Source organism: Panulirus ornatus, chromosome 26, assembly GCF_036320965.1.
Source record: "Panulirus ornatus isolate Po-2019 chromosome 26, ASM3632096v1, whole genome shotgun sequence".
Classification (NCBI taxonomy): Eukaryota; Metazoa; Arthropoda; class Malacostraca; order Decapoda; family Palinuridae; genus Panulirus; species Panulirus ornatus.
In genome coordinates, this window is record NC_092249.1 from 400,132 (window position 1) to 421,552 (window position 21,421).

The 21,421-nt window shown below is 42.7% G+C and overlaps 1 protein-coding gene across 1 annotated transcript in view; it reads right to left on the reverse strand.

Moving 5' to 3' along the window:
* LOC139757374 (long-chain fatty acid transport protein 1-like) overlaps positions 1 to 21,421 on the reverse strand; it is a 157,454-nt gene that overhangs the window by 95,722 nt on the left and 40,311 nt on the right. Inside the window, exons 5-6 of the mRNA XM_071677784.1 lie at positions 19,909 to 20,034; positions 685 to 796 (exon numbers count right to left, since the gene is read on the reverse strand). Of these exons, the coding sequence (XP_071533885.1) occupies positions 685 to 796; positions 19,909 to 20,034 (238 nt within the window). The remainder of the gene's footprint in view (positions 1 to 684; positions 797 to 19,908; positions 20,035 to 21,421) is intronic.

The following is a 21,421-nucleotide window of genomic DNA, read 5'->3' on the forward strand; positions in this document are numbered from 1 at the left end:
TTCCTGAAGGGTAAGTTTGGCGATAAAGAAGGAGAGATAAGGGAGAGAGCAGTACACGGAAGAGAAGTCACTGTGGTCCTTAACAAAATAATAAAAGGTAGAACTGTAAGTATGGAAGTGAAAAAAGGATTAGGGGAAAGCATAGTCCTCCTAAACCTAACTTATACAGCCAAAACATGGACAGGGAATGTGTCACAGAAGTCTAGAATTTAAGCTGTGGCAAAAAATCATCTGGGAGGAACATGTGGTATGACTAGATGAAATGAAGAAATTAATGATGGGGTGTATGAGAGATTTGATGTGGCAGGAAATGCAAAGGAAATCAATTGCAGATTGGCAGACAGGGTGAAACGTAATACCTTAAGATGGTTTGGGTATGAAGAAATAATGCAAAACAGGGAATTCACAAGGAAAGTTTATGATAGCACAATTAAAGGGTCTGGTGTGAGAGGAAGCCTGCTGTGAGATGGGGAAATGGAGAGGAAGATTACTGGAGGAGAGAGAGAGAGAGAGAGAGAGAGAGAGAGAGAGAGAGAGAGAGAGAGAGAGAGAGCACATGGATTGGTGTAAGTCAGGGAGGGACGTAAGGACAGGGATAACTGGGGGCTCTTTTGCTGTGGCCACCCCTTTGATGGAAGTTCCAGGAGGGAACAGTTGTCAGAGATGTTGATAGACAGATATTACCTTCCTGTAATTCCTCGCCACAAATAATGGCCTTTGAACTTGCCACCTGAATTGTGTGAATTAACGGACCTTGGCGGAGGTTGAAGTTAATCAGAGCTGGAACAACACCAACCTAGAAAAGAAAGTAGTCTCAATGCAATATATATATATATATATATATATATATATATATATATATATATATATATATATATATATATATATATAAAAGGAAGTATATCAGAATTAATCTGCAAGCCTTTTGACAAGAGTATCTATGCCATAGTTACATTCTTGAAAATGGTCACAGACATCAAAAATGTGTAAATCAAATAACACAACTAAAGGAGATTAAAGGGTTTTGTTATGAATCAGACTATCTATCTATATCTCTGATGCCTGTTCCCACCTGGAACTCCCTCAATGGGGTGACCACGGCAATAGTCTCCATAACTAATGAACCCCAGTGCCACTTATCAGCTTTCAGTGCCTCACCCGTAACAGGCCACTGGCAAAGATCAACTCTAGCACAGTGTTTGCAGAGGCTCCTACCTCATGTTCCTACTGACTCCGTCTACCTGATGCTTCTACCTAATATTCCTACCTACTGCTTCTATAAAATGCTTTTACCTGATGCTCCAGCCTAAATGTTCCTATCTACTACTTCTAGCTATTGCTCTTGACATTTTGCCAAAAGGCAAGGCTAGCAAATAGTGCTCACCACAGGAAAATCTACATTTAAAAGCATGAGCTGTGTGAGTTAAAAGCTGTCATGTGTTATTGTATAACTGAGAACAGGACGTTAGCAGTCCATATGTGGGTGACGTACACAGAAATGATAGAAAATGGGTCAGAGTCGTGCAACTTGATAATCATTAAGTGCAGGCTCACTATGCAGCCATCACTAACCCTCCTGATACCCAGGCAGGTACTGGTAATATACTTACCTAGTCGTTGGCTGCCTTCCAATTACTACCTAATCGAAACTGCACACTAAACCGTGCTTAGGATATGAGGGGAGAAAGATTAGAAAAGGTGAAAGAACTTAGGTATTCAGGAGCTGTCTTGGGTATGTTTAGTGATATGGAAGGAGAGATTAGGAAGAAAACAGTAATGGGTAGAAAAGTCACTGAATCCCTTAACAGAACAACGAGGTATAACTAGGGAAGTGAAGAGAGGATTAAGGGACAGCATTGTCCTCCCAACCCTGAGCTATGCAGCTGAAACATGGACATGAAATGAGTCACAGAGATCAAGGATTCAGGCTGTTAAAATGAGCTACTTGAGAGGAGCATGTGGTATGACTAGATAGAATGGTGAAAGAAATGAAGGGGTGTATGAGAGATGTGGTACGGCAGGGAATGAACTGTGGAGTGATAGAATGGGTTTGAGATGGTTTGGACTTGTGGAAAGGATCTAAGGCTGGGAGTTTAAAGGAGATTGTATGATAGTGAAATTACATGGGTTGGTGTGACAAGAAGACCACCTGTAACATGGGAAAATACAAATGGAAGAATATAGGGGGAAAGAGATATTGTGGAAGAATACGTAAAATGGCGTATGTGAGGACAGAGATAAGTAACCAGACATTACCAAATATAATACTAGTGAAAAACTACAGTATACACATACCAGGATATATAAAGTACTATAATATACACACTGTACAATAAATTCTATCAATAAAAATAGAAAATAACAAACTTAATGCCAACCCTTACTTTTACTGCTCTTCCTGAATTGCCTGCTAGTGCTTATTGTGGGAATGGGGGTGAGCAGAGTCACTGGGGAAGGGGGCCATCTGGGTCAGATGACACAGATACAGAGAGTGGCAGTGATGTCATTAGATGCTGATGGTTGGTCCTCCTTTAGAGTCCTTTCCCTTCAAAAAGAAATCTAGCAATGTCTCTTTAGACTTCACTGTCTTCTCATGGAGTCCTTTCCCTCAAAAAGAAATCTAGCACTGTCTCTTTAGCCTTCACTGTCTTCTCATGGTGGATTTCTTTACAACATCTGAAGTTAGCCAAGGCATTTCTGGCTACCTTTGAACTATGTTTTGTGTTTGGATAATCTTTGTCTAATACAGTGAGAGTATACTTCTCGTATGGTGCTGGTAATGCTACACCATGGCACTACCAGCCCAGTGATGACTGTACTATTCCAAAATTAAACCCAGGTAAACTAAAACAGTGCATTATTCTAAAACTTATATACATGAAATGTCCATAAATGGATAGGTCCCTGTTGAGGCATTCTATGCTAAACATATTTATATTTTCATTTGCTTTGTCGCTGTCTCCCGCGTTTGCGAGGTAGCGCAAGGAAACAGACAAAAGAAATGGCCCAACCCACCCACATACACATGTACATACATACACGTTCACAAACGCAAATATACATACCTATACATCTCAATGTACACATATATATACACACACAGACATATACATATATACACATGGACATAATTCATACTGTCTGCCTTTATGTATTCCCATCGCCACACATGGAATAACATCCCCCTCCCCCCTCATGTGTGTGAGGTAGCGCTAGGAAAAGACAACAAAGGTCCCATTCGTTCACACTCAGTCTCTAGCTGTCATGCAATAATGCCCGAAACCACAGCTCACTTTCCACATCCAGGTCCCACACAACTTTCCATGGTTTACCCCAGACGCTTCACATGCCCTGATTCAATCCATAGACAGCACGTTGACCCCAGTATACCACATCGATCCAATTCACTCTATTCCTTGCCCGCCTTTCACCCTCCTGCATGTTCAGGCCCCAATCACTCAAAATCTTTTTCACTTCATCTTTCCACCTCCAATTTGGTCTCCCACTTCTCCTCGTTCCCTCCACCTCCGACACATACATTCTCTTGGTCAATCTTTCCTCACTCATTCTCTCCATATGCCCAAACCATTTCCAAACACCCTCTTCTGCTCTCTCAACCATGCTCTTTTTATTTCCACACATCTCTCTTACCCTTACATTACTTACTCGATCAAACCACCTCACACCACACATTGTCCTCAAACATCTCACTTCTAGCACATCCACCCTCCTGCACACAACTCTATCCATAGCCCACGCCTCGCAACCATACAACATTGTTGGAACCACTATTCCTTCAAACATACCCATTTTTGCTTTCCGAGATAATGTTCTCGACTTCCAAACACTCTTCAAGGCTTCCAGGATTTTCGCCCCCCCCCCCACACCCTATGATTCACTTCCGCTTCCATGGTTCCATCCGCTGCCAGATCCACTTCCATATATATAAAACACTTTACTTCCTCCAGTTTTTCTCCAGTCAAACTTACCTCCCAATTGACTTGACCCTCAACCCTACTGTACCTAATAACCTTGCTCTTATTCACATTTACTCTTAACTTTCTTCTTTCACACACTTTACCAACCTCAGTCACCAGCTTCTTCAGTTTCTCACATGAATCAGCCACCAGCGCTGTATCATCAGCGAACAACAACTGACTCACTTCCCAAGCTCTCTCATCCCCAACAGACTGCATACTTGTCCCTCTTTCCAAAACTCTTGCATTCACCATCCTTACAATCCCATCCATAAACAAATTAAACAACCATGGAGACATCACACATCCCTGCCGCAAACCTACATTCACTGAGAACCAATCACTTTCCTCTCTTCCTACACATACACATGCCTTACATCTTCGATAAAAACTTTTCACTGCTTCTAACAACTTGCCTCCCACACCATATATTTTTAGTACCTTCCACAGAACATCTCTATCAACTCTATCATATGCCTTCTCCAGATCCATAAATGCTACATACAAATCCATTTGGTTTTCTAAGTATTTCTCACATACATTCTTCAAAGCAAACACCTGATCCACACATCCTCTACCACTTCTGAAACCACACTGCTCTTCCCCAATCTGATGCTCTGTACATGCCCTCACCCTCTCAATCAATACCCTCCCATATAATTTACCAGGAATACTCAACAAACTTATACCTCTGTAATTTGAGTACTCACTCTTATCCCCTTTGCCTTTGTACAATGGCACTATGCAAGCATTCCGCCAATCCTCAGGCACCTCACCATGAATCATACATACATTAAATAACCTTACCAACCATTCAACAATACAGTCACCCCCTTTTTTAATAAATTCCACTGCAATACCATCCAAACCTACTGCCTTGCCGGCTTTCATCTTCCGCAAAGCTTTTACTACCTCTTCTTTGTTTACCAAATCATTTTCCCTAACCCTCTCACCTTGCACACCACCTCGACCAAAACACCCTATATCTGCCACTCTATCATCAAACACATTCAACAAACCTTCAAAATACTCACTTCATCTCCTTCTCACATCACCACTACTTGTTATCACCTCCCCATTAGCCCCCTTCACTGAAGTTCCCATTTGCTCCCTTGTCTTACGCACTTTATTTACCTCCTTCCAAAACATCTTTTTATTCTCCCTAAAATTTAATGATACTCTCTCACCCTAACTCTCATTTGCCCTCTTCTTCACCTCTTGCACCTTTCTCTTGACCTCCTGCCTCTTTCTTTTATACATCTCCCACTCATTTGCATTTTTTCACTGCAAAAATCGTCCAAATGCCTCTCTCTTCTCTTTCACTAATAATCTTACTTCTTCATCCCACCACTCACTACCCTTTCTAATCAACCCACCTCCCACACTTCTCATGCCACAAGCATCTTTTGCGCAAGCCATCACTGCTCCCCTAAATACATCCCATTCCTCCTCCCCCACTCCCCTTACCTCCTTTGTTCTCACCTTTTTCCATTCTGTACTCAGTCTATCCTGATACTTCCTCACCCAAGTCTCCTTCCCAAGCTCACTTACTCTCACCACCCTCTTCACCCCAACATTCTCTCTTCTTTTCTGAAAACCCATACAAATCTTCACCTTCACCTCCACAAGATAATGATCAGACATCCCTCCAGTTGCACCTCTCAGCACATTAACATCCAAAAGTCTCTCTCGCGCGCATGTCAATTAACACGTAATCCAATAATGCTCTCTGGCCATCTCTCCTACTTACATACGTATATTTATGTATATCTCGCTTTTTAAACCAGGTATTCCCAATCACCAGTCCTTTTTCAGCACATAAATCTACAAGCTCTTCACCATTTCTATTTACAACACTGAACATCCCATGTATACCAATTATTCCCTCAACTGCCACATTACTCACCTTTGCATTCAAATCACCCATCACTATAACCCGGTCTTGTGCATCAAAACCACTAACACACTCATTCAGCTGCTCCCAAAACACTTCCCTCTCATGATCTTTCTTCTCATGCCCAAGTGCATATGCACCAATAATCACCCATCTCTCTCCATCACTTTCAGTTTTACCCATATTAATCTAGAATTTACTTTCTTACATTCTATCACATACTCCCACCACTCCTGTTTCAGGAGTAGTGCTACTCCTTCCCTTGCTCTTGTCCTCTCACTAACCCCTGACTTTACTCCCAAGACATTCCCAAACCACTCTTCCCCTTTACCCTTGAGCTTCGTTTCACTCAGAGCCAAAACATCCAGGTTCCTTTCCTCAAACATACTACCTATCTCTCCCATTTTCACATCTTGGTTACATCCACACACATTTAGACACCCCAATCTGAGCCTTCGAAGAGGATGAGCACTCCCCGCGTGACTTCTTCTTCTGTTTCCCATTTTAGAAAGTTAAAACCTGGTTAAAGCTCTGGTTTCGGTGCATTATTACATGACAGCTAGAGAGTGAGTGTGAACGAATGGGGTCTTTGGTGTCTTTTCCTAGCGCTACCTCACACACATGAGGGGGGAGGGGGATGTTATTCCATGTGTGGCGAGGTGGCGATAGGAACAAATAAAGGCAGACAGTATGAATTATGTACATGTGTATATATGTATATGTCTGTGTGTGTATATATATGTGTACATTGAGATGTATAGTTATGTATATTTGTGTGTGTGGATGTGTATGTATATACATATGTATGTGGGCGGGTTGGGCCATTCTTTCGTCTGTTTCCTTGCGCTACCTCGCTAACGTGGGAGACAGCGACAAAGCAAAATAAAATAATAAATAATAAAATATTTTTTTTTTTGTCGCTGTCTCCCGCATTTGCGAGGTAGCGCAAGGAACAGACGAAAGAAATGGCCCAACCCACCCCCATACACATGTATATACATACACGTCCACACACGCAAATATACATACTACACAGCTTTCCATGGTTTACCCCAGATGCTTCACATGCCCTGATTCAATCCACTGACAGCACGTCAACCCCAGTATACCACATCGATCCAATTCACTCTATTCCTTGCCCTCCTTTCACCCTCCTGCATGTTCAGGCCCCGATCACACAAAATCGTTTTCACTCATCTTTCCACCTCCAATTTGGTCTCCCACTTCTCCTCGTTCCCTCCACCTCCGACACATATATCCTCTTGGTCAATCTTTCCTCACTCATTCTCTCCATGTGCCCAAACCATTTCAAAACACCCTCTTCTGCTCTCTCAACCACGCTCTTTTTATTTCCACACATCTCTCTTACCCTTACGTTACTTACTCGATCAAACCACCTCACACCACACATTGTCCTCAAACATCTCATTTCCAGCACATCCACCCTCCTGCGCACAACTCTATCCATAGCCCACGCCTCGCAACCATACAACATTGTTGGAACCACTATTCCTTCAAACATACCCATTTTTGCTTTCCGAGATAATGTTCTCGACTTCCACACATTCTTCAAGGCTCCCAGGATTTTCGCCCCCCTCCCCCACCCTATGATCCACTTCCGCTTCCATGGTTCCATCGCTGCCAGATCCACTCCAGATATCTAAAACACTTTACTTCCTCCAGTTTTTCTCCATTCAAACTTATCTCCCAATTGACTTGACCCTCAACCCTACTGTACCTAATAACCTTGCTCTTATTCACATTTACTCTTAACTTTCTTCTTTCACACACTTTTCCAAACTCAGTCACCAGCTTCTGCAGTTTCTCACATGAATCAGCCACCAGCGCTGTATCATCAGCGAACAACAACTGACTCACTTCCCAAGCTCTCTCATCCACAACAGACTTCATACTTGCCCCTCTTTCCAAAACTCTTGCATTCACCTCCCTAACAACCCCATCCATAAACAAATTAAACAACCATGGAGACATCACACACCCCTGCCACAAACCTACATTCACTGAGAACCAATCACTTTCCTCTCTTCCTACACGTACACATGCCTTACATCCTCGATAAAAACTTTTCACTGCTTCTAACAACTTGCCTCCCACACCATATATTCTTAGTACCTTCCACAGAGCATCTCTATCAACTCTATCGTATGCCTTCTCCAGATCCATAAATGCTACATACAAATCCATTTGCCTTTCTAAGTATTTCTCACATACATTCTTCAAAGCAAACACCTGATCCACACATCCTCTACCACTTCTGAAACCACACTGCTCTTCCCCAATCTGATGCTCTGTACATGCCTTCACCCTCTCAATCAATACCCTACCATATAATTTACCAGGAATACTCAACAAACTTATACCTCTGTAATTTGAGCACTCACTCTTATCCCCTTTGCCTTTGTACAATGGCACTATGCAAGCATTCCGCCAATCCTCAGGCACCTCACCATGAATCATACATACATTAAATAACCTTACCAACCATTCAACAATACAGTCACCCCCTTTTTTAATAAATTCCACTGCAATACCATCCAAACCTACTGCCTTGCCGGCTTTCATCTTCCGCAAAGCTTTTACTACCTCTTCTTTGTTTACCAAATCATTTTCCCTAACCCTCTCACCTTGCACACCACCTCGACCAAAACACCCTATATCTGCCACTCTATCATCAAACACATTCAACAAACCTTCAAAATACTCACTTCATCTCCTTCTCACATCACCACTACTTGTTATCACCTCCCCATTAGCCCCCTTCACTGAAGTTCCCATTTGCTCCCTTGTCTTACGCACTTTATTTACCTCCTTCCAAAACATCTTTTTATTCTCCCTAAAATTTAATGATACTCTCTCACCCTAACTCTCATTTGCCCTCTTCTTCACCTCTTGCACCTTTCTCTTGACCTCCTGCCTCTTTCTTTTATACATCTCCCACTCATTTGCATTTTTTCACTGCAAAAATCGTCCAAATGCCTCTCTCTTCTCTTTCACTAATAATCTTACTTCTTCATCCCACCACTCACTACCCTTTCTAATCAACCCACCTCCCACACTTCTCATGCCACAAGCATCTTTTGCGCAAGCCATCACTGCTCCCCTAAATACATCCCATTCCTCCTCCCCCACTCCCCTTACCTCCTTTGTTCTCACCTTTTTCCATTCTGTACTCAGTCTATCCTGATACTTCCTCACCCAAGTCTCCTTCCCAAGCTCACTTACTCTCACCACCCTCTTCACCCCAACATTCTCTCTTCTTTTCTGAAAACCCATACAAATCTTCACCTTCACCTCCACAAGATAATGATCAGACATCCCTCCAGTTGCACCTCTCAGCACATTAACATCCAAAAGTCTCTCTCGCGCGCATGTCAATTAACACGTAATCCAATAATGCTCTCTGGCCATCTCTCCTACTTACATACGTATATTTATGTATATCTCGCTTTTTAAACCAGGTATTCCCAATCACCAGTCCTTTTTCAGCACATAAATCTACAAGCTCTTCACCATTTCTATTTACAACACTGAACATCCCATGTATACCAATTATTCCCTCAACTGCCACATTACTCACCTTTGCATTCAAATCACCCATCACTATAACCCGGTCTTGTGCATCAAAACCACTAACACACTCATTCAGCTGCTCCCAAAACACTTCCCTCTCATGATCTTTCTTCTCATGCCCAAGTGCATATGCACCAATAATCACCCATCTCTCTCCATCACTTTCAGTTTTACCCATATTAATCTAGAATTTACTTTCTTACATTCTATCACATACTCCCACCACTCCTGTTTCAGGAGTAGTGCTACTCCTTCCCTTGCTCTTGTCCTCTCACTAACCCCTGACTTTACTCCCAAGACATTCCCAAACCACTCTTCCCCTTTACCCTTGAGCTTCGTTTCACTCAGAGCCAAAACATCCAGGTTCCTTTCCTCAAACATACTACCTATCTCTCCCATTTTCACATCTTGGTTACATCCACACACATTTAGACACCCCAATCTGAGCCTTCGAAGAGGATGAGCACTCCCCGCGTGACTTCTTCTTCTGTTTCCCATTTTAGAAAGTTAAAACCTGGTTAAAGCTCTGGTTTCGGTGCATTATTACATGACAGCTAGAGAGTGAGTGTGAACGAATGGGGTCTTTGGTGTCTTTTCCTAGCGCTACCTCACACACATGAGGGGGGAGGGGGATGTTATTCCATGTGTGGCGAGGTGGCGATAGGAACAAATAAAGGCAGACAGTATGAATTATGTACATGTGTATATATGTATATGTCTGTGTGTGTATATATATGTGTACATTGAGATGTATAGTTATGTATATTTGCGTGTGTGGATGTGTATGTATATACATATGTATGTGGGCGGGTTGGGCCATTCTTTCGTCTGTTTCCTTGCGCTACCTCGCTAACGTGGGAGACAGCGACAAAGCAAAATAAAATAATAAATAATAAAATATTTTTTTTTTTGTCGCTGTCTCCCGCATTTGCGAGGTAGCGCAAGGAACAGACGAAAGAAATGGCCCAACCCACCTCCATACACATGTATATACATACACGTCCACACACGCAAATATACATACTACACAGCTTTCCATGGTTTACCCCAGATGCTTCACATGCCCTGATTCAATCCACTGACAGCACGTCAACCCCAGTATACCACATCGATCCAATTCACTCTATTCCTTGCCCTCCTTTCACCCTCCTGCATGTTCAGGCCCCGATCACACAAAATCGTTTTCACTCCATCTTTCCACCTCCAATTTGGTCTCCCACTTCTCCTCGTTCCCTCCACCTCCGACACATATATCCTCTTGGTCAATCTTTCCTCACTCATTCTCTCCATGTGCCCAAACCATTTCAAAACACCCTCTTCTGCTCTCTCAACCACGCTCTTTTTATTTCCACACATCTCTCTTACCCTTACGTTACTTACTCGATCAAACCACCTCACACCACACATTGTCCTCAAACATCTCATTTCCAGCACATCCACCCTCCTGCGCACAACTCTATCCATAGCCCACGCCTCGCAACCATACAACATTGTTGGAACCACTATTCCTTCAAACATACCCATTTTTGCTTTCCGAGATAATGTTCTCGACTTCCACACATTCTTCAAGGCTCCCAGGATTTTCGCCCCCTCCCCCACCCTATGATCCACTTCCGCTTCCATGGTTCCATTCGCTGCCAGATCCACTCCCAGATATCTAAAACACTTTACTTCCTCCAGTTTTTCTCCATTCAAACTTATCTCCCAATTGACTTGACCCTCAACCCTACTGTACCTAATAACCTTGCTCTTATTCACATTTACTCTTAACTTTCTTCTTTCACACACTTTTCCAAACTCAGTCACCAGCTTCTGCAGTTTCTCACATGAATCAGCCACCAGCGCTGTATCATCAGCGAACAACAACTGACTCACTTCCCAAGCTCTCTCATCCACAACAGACTTCATACTTGCCCCTCTTTCCAAAACTCTTGCATTCACCTCCCTAACAACCCCATCCATAAACAAATTAAACAACCATGGAGACATCACACACCCCTGCCACAAACCTACATTCACTGAGAACCAATCACTTTCCTCTCTTCCTACACGTACACATGCCTTACATCCTCAATAAAAACTTTTCACTGCTTCTAACAACTTGCCTCCCACACCATATATTCTTAATACCTTCCACAGAGCATCTCTATCAACTCTATCGTATGCCTTCTCCAGATCCATAAATGCTACATACAAATCCATTTGCCTTTCTAAGTATTTCTCACATACATTCTTCAAAGCAAACACCTAATCCACACATCCTCTACCACTTCTGAAACCACACTGCTCTTCCCCAATCTGATGCTCTGTACATGCCTTCACCCTCTCAATCAATACCCTACCATATAATTTACCAGGAATACTCAACAAACTTATACCTCTGTAATTTGAGCACTCACTCTTATCCCCTTTGCCTTTGTGAGTGGTGGGATGAAGAAGTAAGATTATTTGTGAAAGAGAAGAGAGAGGCATTTGGACGATTTTTGCAGGGAAAAAATGCAAATGAGTGGGAGATGTATAAAAGAGAGACAGGAGGTCAAGAGAAAGGTGCAAGAGGTGAAAAAGAGGGCAAATGAGAGTTGGGGTGAGAGAGTATCATTAAATTTTAGGGAGAATAAAAAGACGTTTTGGAAGGAGGTAAATAAAGTGCATAAGACAAGGGAGCAAATGGGAACTTTAGTGAAGGGCGCAAATGGGGAGGTGATAACAAGTAGTGGTGATGTGAGAAAGAGATGGAGTGAGTATTTTGAAGGTTTGTTGAATGTGTTTGACGATAGAGTGGCAGATATAGGGTGTTTTGGTCGAGGTGGTGTGCAAAGTGAGAGGGTTAGGGAAAATGATCTGGTAAACAGAGAAGAGGTAGTAAAAGCTTTGCGGAAGATGAAAGCCGGCAAGGCAGCAGGTTTGGATGGTATTGCACTGGAATTTATTATAAAAGGGGGTGACTGTATTATTGACTGGTTGGTAAGGTTATTTAATGTATGTATAACTCATGGTGAGGTGCCTGAGGATTGGCGGAATGCGTGCATAGTGCCATTGTACAAAGGCAAAGGGGATAAGAGTGAGTGCTCAAATTACAGAGGTATAAGTTTGTTGAGTATTCCTGGTAAATTATATGGGAGGGTATTGATTGAGAGGGTGAAGGCATGTACAGAGCATCAGATTGGGGAAGAGCAGTGTGGTCTCAGAAGTGGTAGAGGATGTGTGGATCAGGTGTTTGCTTTGAAGAATGTATGTGAGAAATACTTAGAAAATATATATATATTATATATATATATATATATATATATATATATATATATATATATATATATATATATATATATTTTTTTTTTTCATACTATTCGCCATTTCCCGCGATAGCGAGGTACCGTTAAGAACAGAGGACTGGGCCTTTGAGGGAATATCCTCACCTGGCCCTCTTCTCTGTTCCTTCTTTTGGAAAAAAAAAAAAAAAATATATATATATATATATATATATATATATATATATATATATTATTAGGTACAGTAGGGTTGAGGGTCAAGTCAATTGGGAGGTGAGTTTGAATGGAGAAAAACTGGAGGAAGTGAAGTGTTTTAGATATCTGGGAGTGGATCTGGCAGCGGATGGAACCATGGAAGCGGAAGTGGATCATAGGGTGGGGGAGGGGGCGAAAATTCTGGGGGCCTTGAAGAATGTGTGGAAGTCGAGAACATTATCTAGGAAAGCAAAAATGGGTATGTTTGAAGGAATAGTGGTTCCAACAATGTTGTATGGTTGCGAGGCGTGGGCTATGGATAGAGTTGTGCGCAGGAGGTTGGATGTGCTGGAAATGAGATGTTTGAGGACAATGTGTGGTGTGAGGTGGTTTGATCGAGTGAGTAACGTAAGGGTAAGAGATGTGTGGAAATAAAAAGAGCGTGGTTGAGAGAGCAGAAGAGGGTGTTTTGAAGTGGTTTGGGCACATGGAGAGGATGAGTGAGGAAAGATTGACCAAGAGGATATATGTGTCGGAGGTGGAGGGAGCAAGGAGAAGAGGGAGACCAAATTGGAGGTGGAAAGATGGAGTGAAAAAGATTTTGTGTGATCGGGGCCTGAACATGCAGGATGGTGAAAGGAGGGCAAGGAATAGAGTGAATTGGAGCGATGTGGTATACCGGGGTTGACGTGCTGTCAGTGGATTGAATCAGGGCATGTGAAGTGTCTGGGGTAAACCATGGAAAGCTGTGTAGGTATGTATATTTGCGTGTGTGGACGTATGTATATACATGTGTATGGGGGTGGGTTGGGCCAGTTCTTTCGTCTGTTTCCTTGCGCTACCTCGCAAATGCGGGAGACAGCGACAAAGTATAAAAAAAAAAAAAAATCACAAAATCTTTTTCACTCCATCTTTCCACCTCCAATTTGGTCTCCCTCTTCTCCTCGTTCCCTCCACCTCCGACACATATATCCTCTTGGTCAATCTTTCCTCACTCATTCTCTCCATGTGCCCAAACCACTTCAAAACACCCTCTTCTGCTCTCTCAACCATGCTCTTTTTATTTCCACACATCTCTTACCCTTACGTTACTCACTCGATCAAACCACCTCACACCACACATTGTCCTCAAACATCTCATTTCCAGCACATCCATCCTCCTGCGCACAACTCTATCCATAGCCCACGCCTCGCAACCATACAACATTGTTGGAACCACTATTCCTTCAAACATACCCATTTTTGCTTTCCGAGATAATGTTCTCAACTTCCACACATTCTTCAAGGCCCCCAGAATTTTCGCCCCCTCCCCCACCCTATAATCCACTTCCGCTTCCACGGTTCCATCCGCTGCCAGATCCACTCCCAGATATCTAAAACACTTCACTTCCTCCAGTTTTTCTCCATTCAAACTCACCTCCCAATTGACTTGACCCTCAACCCTACTGTACCTAATAACCTTGCTCTTATTCACATTTACTCTTAACTTTCTTCTTCCACACACTTTACCAAACTCAGTCACCAGCTTCTGCAGTTTCTCACATGAATCAGCCACCAGCGCTGTATCATCAGCGAACAACAACATGGAGAGAATGAGTGGGGAAAGATTGACCAAGAGGATATATGTGTCGGAGGTGGAGGGAACGAGGAGAAGTGGGAGACCAAATTGGAGGTGGAAAGATGGAGTGAAAACGATTTTGAGTGATCGGGGCTTGAACATGCAGGAGGGTGAAAGGCGTGCAAGGAATAGAGTGAATTGGATCGATGTGGTATACCGGGGTTGACACGCTGTCAGTGGATTGAATCACGGCATGTGAAGCGTCTGGGGTAAACCATGGAAAGTTGTGTGGGGCCTGGATGTGGAAAGGGAGCTGTGGTTTCGGGCATTATTGCATGACAGCTAGAGACTGAGTGTGACCGAATGGGGCCGTTGTTGTCTTTTCCTAGCACTACCTCGCACACATGAGGGGGGAGGGGGATGGTACTCCACGTGTGACGAGGTGGCGATGGGAATGAATAAAGGCAGACAGTGTGAACTGCGTGCATGGGTATATATGTATGTGTCTGTGTGTGTATATATATGTGTACATTGAGATGTATAGGTATGTATATTTGCGTGTGTGGACGTGTATGTATATACATTGTGTATGGGGGTGGGTTGGGCCATTTCTTTCGTCTGTTTCCTTGCGCTACCTCGCAAACGCGGGAGACAGCGACAAAGCAAAATAAATAAATATAATAAAAAAAATATATAAAATGTATAAAAGAAAGAGACAGGAGGTCAAGAGAAAGGTGCAAGAGGTGAAAAAAAGGGCAAATGAGAGTTGGGGTGAGAGAGTATCATTAAATTTTAGGGAGAATAAAAAGATGTGTGGATCAGGTGTTTGCTTTGAAGAATGTATGTGAGAAATACTTAGAAAAGCAAATGGATTTGTATGTAGCATTTATGGATCTGGAGAAGGCATATGATAAAGTTGATAGAGATGCTCTGTGGAAGGTATTAAGAATATATGGTGTGGGAGGCAAGTTGTTAGAAGCAGTGAAAAGTTTTTATCGAGGATGTAAGGCATGTGTACGTGTAGGAAGAGAGGAAAGTGATTGGTTCTCAGTGAATGTAGGTTTGCGGCAGGGGTGTGTGATGTCTCCATGGTTGTTTAATTTGTTTATGGATGGGGTTGTTAGGGAGGTAAATGCAAGAGTCCTGGAAAGAGGGGCAAGTATGAAGTCTGTTGGGGATGAGAGAGCCTGGGAAGTGAGTCAGTTGTTGTTCGCTGATGATACAGCGCTGGTGGCTGATTCATGTGAGAAACTGCAGAAGCTGGTGACTGAGTTTGGTAAAGTGTGTGGAAGAAGAAAGTTAAGAGTAAATGTGAATAAGAGCAAGGTTATTAGGTACAGTAGGGTTGAGGGTCAAGTCAATTGGGAGGTAAGTTTGAATGGAGAAAAACTGGAGGAAGTGAAGTGTTTTAGATATCTGGGAGTGGATCTGTCAGCGGATGGAACCATGGAAGCGGAAGTGGATCATAGGGTGGGGGAGGGGGCGAAAATTTTGGGAGCCTTGAAAAATGTGTGGAAGTCGAGAACATTATCTCGGAAAGCAAAAATGGGTATGTTTGAAGGAATAGTGGTTCCAACAATGTTGTATGGTTGCGAGGCGTGGGCTATGGATAGAGTTGTGCGCAGGAGGATGGATGTGCTGGAAATGAGATGTTTGAGGACAATGTGTGGTGTGAGGTGGTTTGATCGAGTAAGTAACGTAAGGGTAAGAGAGATGTGTGGAAATAAAAAGAGCGTGGTTGAGAGAGCAGAAGAGGGTGTTTTGAAATGGTTTGGGCACATGGAGAGAATGAGTGAGGAAAGATTGACCAAGAGGATATATGTGTCGGAGGTGGAGGGAACGAGGAGAAGAGGGAGACCAAATTGGAGGTGGAAAGATGGAGTGAAAAAGATTTTGTGTGATCGGGGCCTGAAGATGCAGGAGGGTGTAAGGAGGGCAAGGAATAGAGTGAATTGGAGCGATGTGGTATACAGGGGTTGACGTGCTGTCAGTGGAGTGAATCAAGGCATGTGAGGCGTCTGGGGTGGACCATGGAAAGCTGTGTAGGTATGTATACACGTGTGTGGACATGTGTATGTACATGTGTATGGGGGGGGGGGGTTGGGCCATTTCTTTCGTCTGTTTCCTTGCGCTACCTCGCAGACGCGGGAGACAGCGACAAAGTATAAAAAAAAAAAAAAAAAAAAAAAAAAAAAGATGTTCTGGAAGGAGGTAAATAAAGTGCGTAAGACAAGGGAGCAAATGGGAACTTCAGTGAAGGGCGCAAATGGGGAGGTGATAACAAGTAGTGGTGATGTGAGAAGGAGATGGAGTGAGTATTTTGAAGGTTTGTTGAATGTGTTTGATGATAGAGTGGCAGATATAAGGTGTTTTGGTCGAGGTGGTGTGCAAAGTGAGAGGGTTAGGGAAAATGATTTGGTAAACAGAGAAGAGGTAGTAAAAGCTTTGCGGAAGATGAAAGCCAGCAAGGCAGCAGGTTTGGATGGTATTGCAGTGGAATTTATTAAAAAAGGGGGTGACTGTATTGTTGACTGGTTGGTAAGGTTATTTAATGTATGTATGACTCATGGTGAGGTGCCTGAGGATTGGCGGAATGCGTGCATAGTGCCATTGTACAAAGGCAAAGGGGATAAGAGTGAGTGCTCACATTACAGAGGTATAAGTTTGTTGAGTATTCCTGGTAAATTATATGGGAGGATATTGATTGAGAGGGTGAAGGCATGTACAGAGCATCAGATTGGGGAAGAGCAGTGTGGTATCAGAAGTGGTAGAGGATGTGTGGATCAGGTGTTTGCTTTGAAGAATGTATGTGAGAAATACTTAGAAAAGCAAGTGGATTTGTATGTAGCATTTATGGATCTGGAGAAGGCATATGATAGAGTTGATAGAGATGCTCTGTGGAAGGTATTAAGAATATATGGTGTGGGAGGCAAGTTGTTAGAAGCAGTGAAAAGTTTTTATCGAGGATGTAAGGCATGTGTACGTGTAGGAAGAGAGGAAAGTGATTGGTTCTCAGTGAATGTAGGTTTGCGGCAGGGGTGGGTGATGTCTCCATGGTTGTTTAATTTGTTTATGGATGGGGTTGTTAGGGAGGTAAATGCAAGAGTTTTGGAAAGAGGGGCAAGTATGAAGTCTGTTGGGGATGAGAGAGCTTGGGAAGTGAGTCAGTTGTTGTTCGCTGATGATACAGCGCTGGTGGCTGATTCATGTGAGAAACTGCAGAAGCTGGTGACTGAGTTTGGTAAAGGGTGTGAAAGAAGAAAGTTAAGAGTAAATGTGAATAAGACCAAGGTTATTAGGTACAGTAGGGTTGAGGGTCAAGTCAATTGGGAGGTGAGTTTGAATGGAGAAAAACTGGAGGAAGTGAAGTGTTTTAGATATCTGGGAGTGGATCTGGCAGCGGATGGAACCATGGAAGCGGAAGTGGATCATAGGGTGGGGGAGGGGGCGAAAATCCTGGGAGCCTTGAAGAATGTGTGGAAGTCGAGAACATTATCTCGGAAAGCAAAAATGAGTATGTTTGAAGGAATAGTGGTTCCAACAATGTTGTATGGTTGCGAGGCGTGGGCTATGGATAGAGTTGTGCGCAGGAGGATGGATGTGCTGGAAATGAGATGTTTGAGGACAATGTGTGGTGTGAGGTGGTTTGATCGAGTAAGTAACATAAGGGTAAGAGAGATGTGTGGAAATAAAAAGAGCGTGGTTGAGAGAGCAGAAGAGGGTGTTTTGAAATGGTTCGGGCACATGGAGAGAATGAGTGAGGAAAGATTGACCAAGAGAATATATGTGTCGGAGGTGGAGGGAACGAGGAGAAGAGGGAGACCAAATTGGAGGTGGAAAGATGGAGTGAAAAAGATTTTGTGTGATCGGGGCCTGAGCATGCAGGAGGGTGAAAGGAGGGCAAGGAATAGAGTGAATTGGAGCGATGTGGTATACCGGGGTTGACGTGCTGTCAGTGGATTGAATCAGGGCATGTGAAGCGTCTGGGGTAAACCATGGAAAGCTGTGTAGGTATGTATATTTGCGTGTGTGGACGTATGTATATACATGTGTATGGGGGTGGGTTGGGCCATTTCTTTCGTCTGTTTCCTTGCGCTACCTCGCAAACGCGGGAGACAGCGACAAAGCATAAAAAAAAATAAAATAAAATATATATATGATACAGCGCTAGTGGCTGATTCATGTGAGAAACTGCAGAAGCTGGTGACTGAGTTTGGTAAAGTTGTGAAAGAAGAAAGTTAAGAGTAAATGTGAATAAGAGCAAGGTTATTAGGTACAGTAGGGTTGAGGGTCAAGTCAATTGGGAGGTAAGTTTGAATGGAGAAAAACTGGAGGAAGTAAAGTGTTTTAGATATCTGGGAGTGGATCTGGCAGCAGATGGAACCATGGAAGCGGAAGTGAATCATAGGATGGGGGAGTGGGCGAAAATCCTGGGAGCCTTGAAGAGTGTGTGGAAGTCGAGAACATTATCTCGGAAAGCAAAAATGGGTATGTTTGAAGGAATAGTGGTTCCAACAATGTTGTATGGTTGCGAGGCGTGGGCTATGGATAGAGTTGTGCGCAGGAGGGTGGATGTGCTGGAAATGAGATGTTTGAGGACAATGTGTGGTGTGAGGTGGTTTGATCGAGTAAGTAATGTTAGGGTAAGAGAGATGTGTGGAAATAAAAAGAGCGTGGTTGAGAGAGCAGAAGAGGGTGTTTTGAAATGGTTTGGGCACATGGAGAGAATGAGTGAGGAAAGACTGGCCAAGAGGATATATGTGTCGGAGGTGGAGGGAACGAGAAGTGGGAGACCAAATTGGAGGTGGAAAGATGGAGTGAAAAAGATTTTGTGTGATCAGGGCCTGAACATGCAGGAGGGTGAAAGGAGAGTAAGGAATAGAGTGAATTGGATCGATGTGGTATACCGGGGTTGACGTGCTGTCAGTGGATTGAATCAGGGCATGTGAAGCGTCTGGAGTAAACCATGGAAAGCTGTGTAGGTATGTATATTTGCGTGTGTGGACGTATGTATATACATGTGTATGGGGGTGGGTTGGGCCATTTCTTTCATCTGTTTCCTTGCGCTACCTCGCAAACGCGGGAGACAGCGAAAAAAAAAAAAAAAAAAAAAAAAAAAATAGGATTAAGGTAAATGGATGTGTTATGTTCAATAATCTGTTTCTCATGTTTCTTCTTTTTTGAAGTAAGTAATTACTTTCCCATACTTTAATAATCTCTTTCTCGTGTTTCTTCTTTTTTGAAGTAAGTAATTACTTTCCCATACTTTTACTGCTTAGTGTGGTGGTGTTTCAACTGTGTTGGTGTTGCAGTCTGGAGTTTGGGGTGTTGAAAGTCTTATATAAGTGTGATGGGCAAGTAAAGTACAAGTGAGGTGTCCAACAGCAATAGGAAACAGGTGTCCATATAATTAAAGAATTTACTTACCTTAGCACAACCAAGCCAGGTGCAAACATACTCTGGTCGGTTCTGCATAAATAATGCCACAGTGTCCCCATGTTTGTAGCCTTGCTCTACCATAAAGTTGCCTACACGGTTGCTGTATTCATCAATCTGAAAATGCAGGCCAAAAATTAAACAGGTGAAACCTCTTCAAATTCATTAAATAAATCCTTATCATCAACAGATACATCAAGTAGAATATGGAAAATGAGTTTCTCCTTCCTAACAGGAAAAGGAAATGTTATAAAAGAATATGATAACAGACACACACACAGCTAGAAAATGACAGTAGGATATATGAATTTCAGAGCACTGATGAAGAATGCAAGAAAGTGAAATATATACAAATGAAGACAACCATACATACTACAATGAATTAATCTATAATTTTAGAATTGATTAACATGTGGTACATGGGGGACAACATGCTGCAAATGGACTGAACCAGGACATTTGAGGCAGCCCAGTGAAACTATGGAAAAAACTATGGAAAGGTCTGTGGGGCTAGGTTGTGGACAGGGGTATGTGGTCTGGTGTATTACACATGACAGCTAAAGAATGGATCCGAGCAAAGAAGGCTTAACCTTCATCTGTTCCTCGCGATACCTCAATCATACAAAAGGGTGAACAAAGGAAATGAATAAACAATCTTACAAAGGTGAACAAAGGAAATGAATAAACAATCTTACTTTGATATGCTCAGCACTCACTTCTTCCATCCAAACCAATCCATAACAAACCAACAAGTAGAGATAAAAAGCTTAACCCTGCTGCTCACTTCAACAACCATACTCACAGATCCACCCTCCCTCAACAAACAGTCACTAAAGAGCCACCCTTCACCTAATTTTAAACTCTACTCCACGAACCATACAAGGATTTGACACCATTTTCCGGGCATGCACAAGCTACACTTTCTTGTCTACATTCTGGACACCAATCATCTCTCTAGCATTGCAAACACAAATTCAATTTATCACAAGACCTCCTCATGCCTAAAATGCAACTTCAGTACCAAAGGGAATGAACACTTACTCCTAAATTGTCATGCATTCACCCCAGTCAGTTATGCCCAACATTACCACAGCTATTGGCCCATGGCCCCATCGAATGATTATGGCACATTTCCTAAGAGCTGCAGGAGTACTACAGAAGGGGGATCAGGAAAGTAAAGTAGGTGAGCACAAAGTTAATGACAAAAAAGGATACATAAATCATATTCACCTATGACTTTAAACTGAATTAAATAGTAATGGATGAAGCTAAGGTGATGTGGGGGAAGATTGCATTATTGGAGGCTGCCAGTAATGCATATGGTACAGCATTTACAGATTGTAGAAAGAGAAGCACAGCATGATACAGTAAAAATCTATGAAAGTTGGTGAAGAAAAAAATGAGTGTCTGGGAGGAAACCTGAACCTGCCAGAAAATATCAATGAATTGTGGGCAAAATTAAGAATAAAGAGCTCCGAAGAGAGTTAAAAAGGATGGTATATCA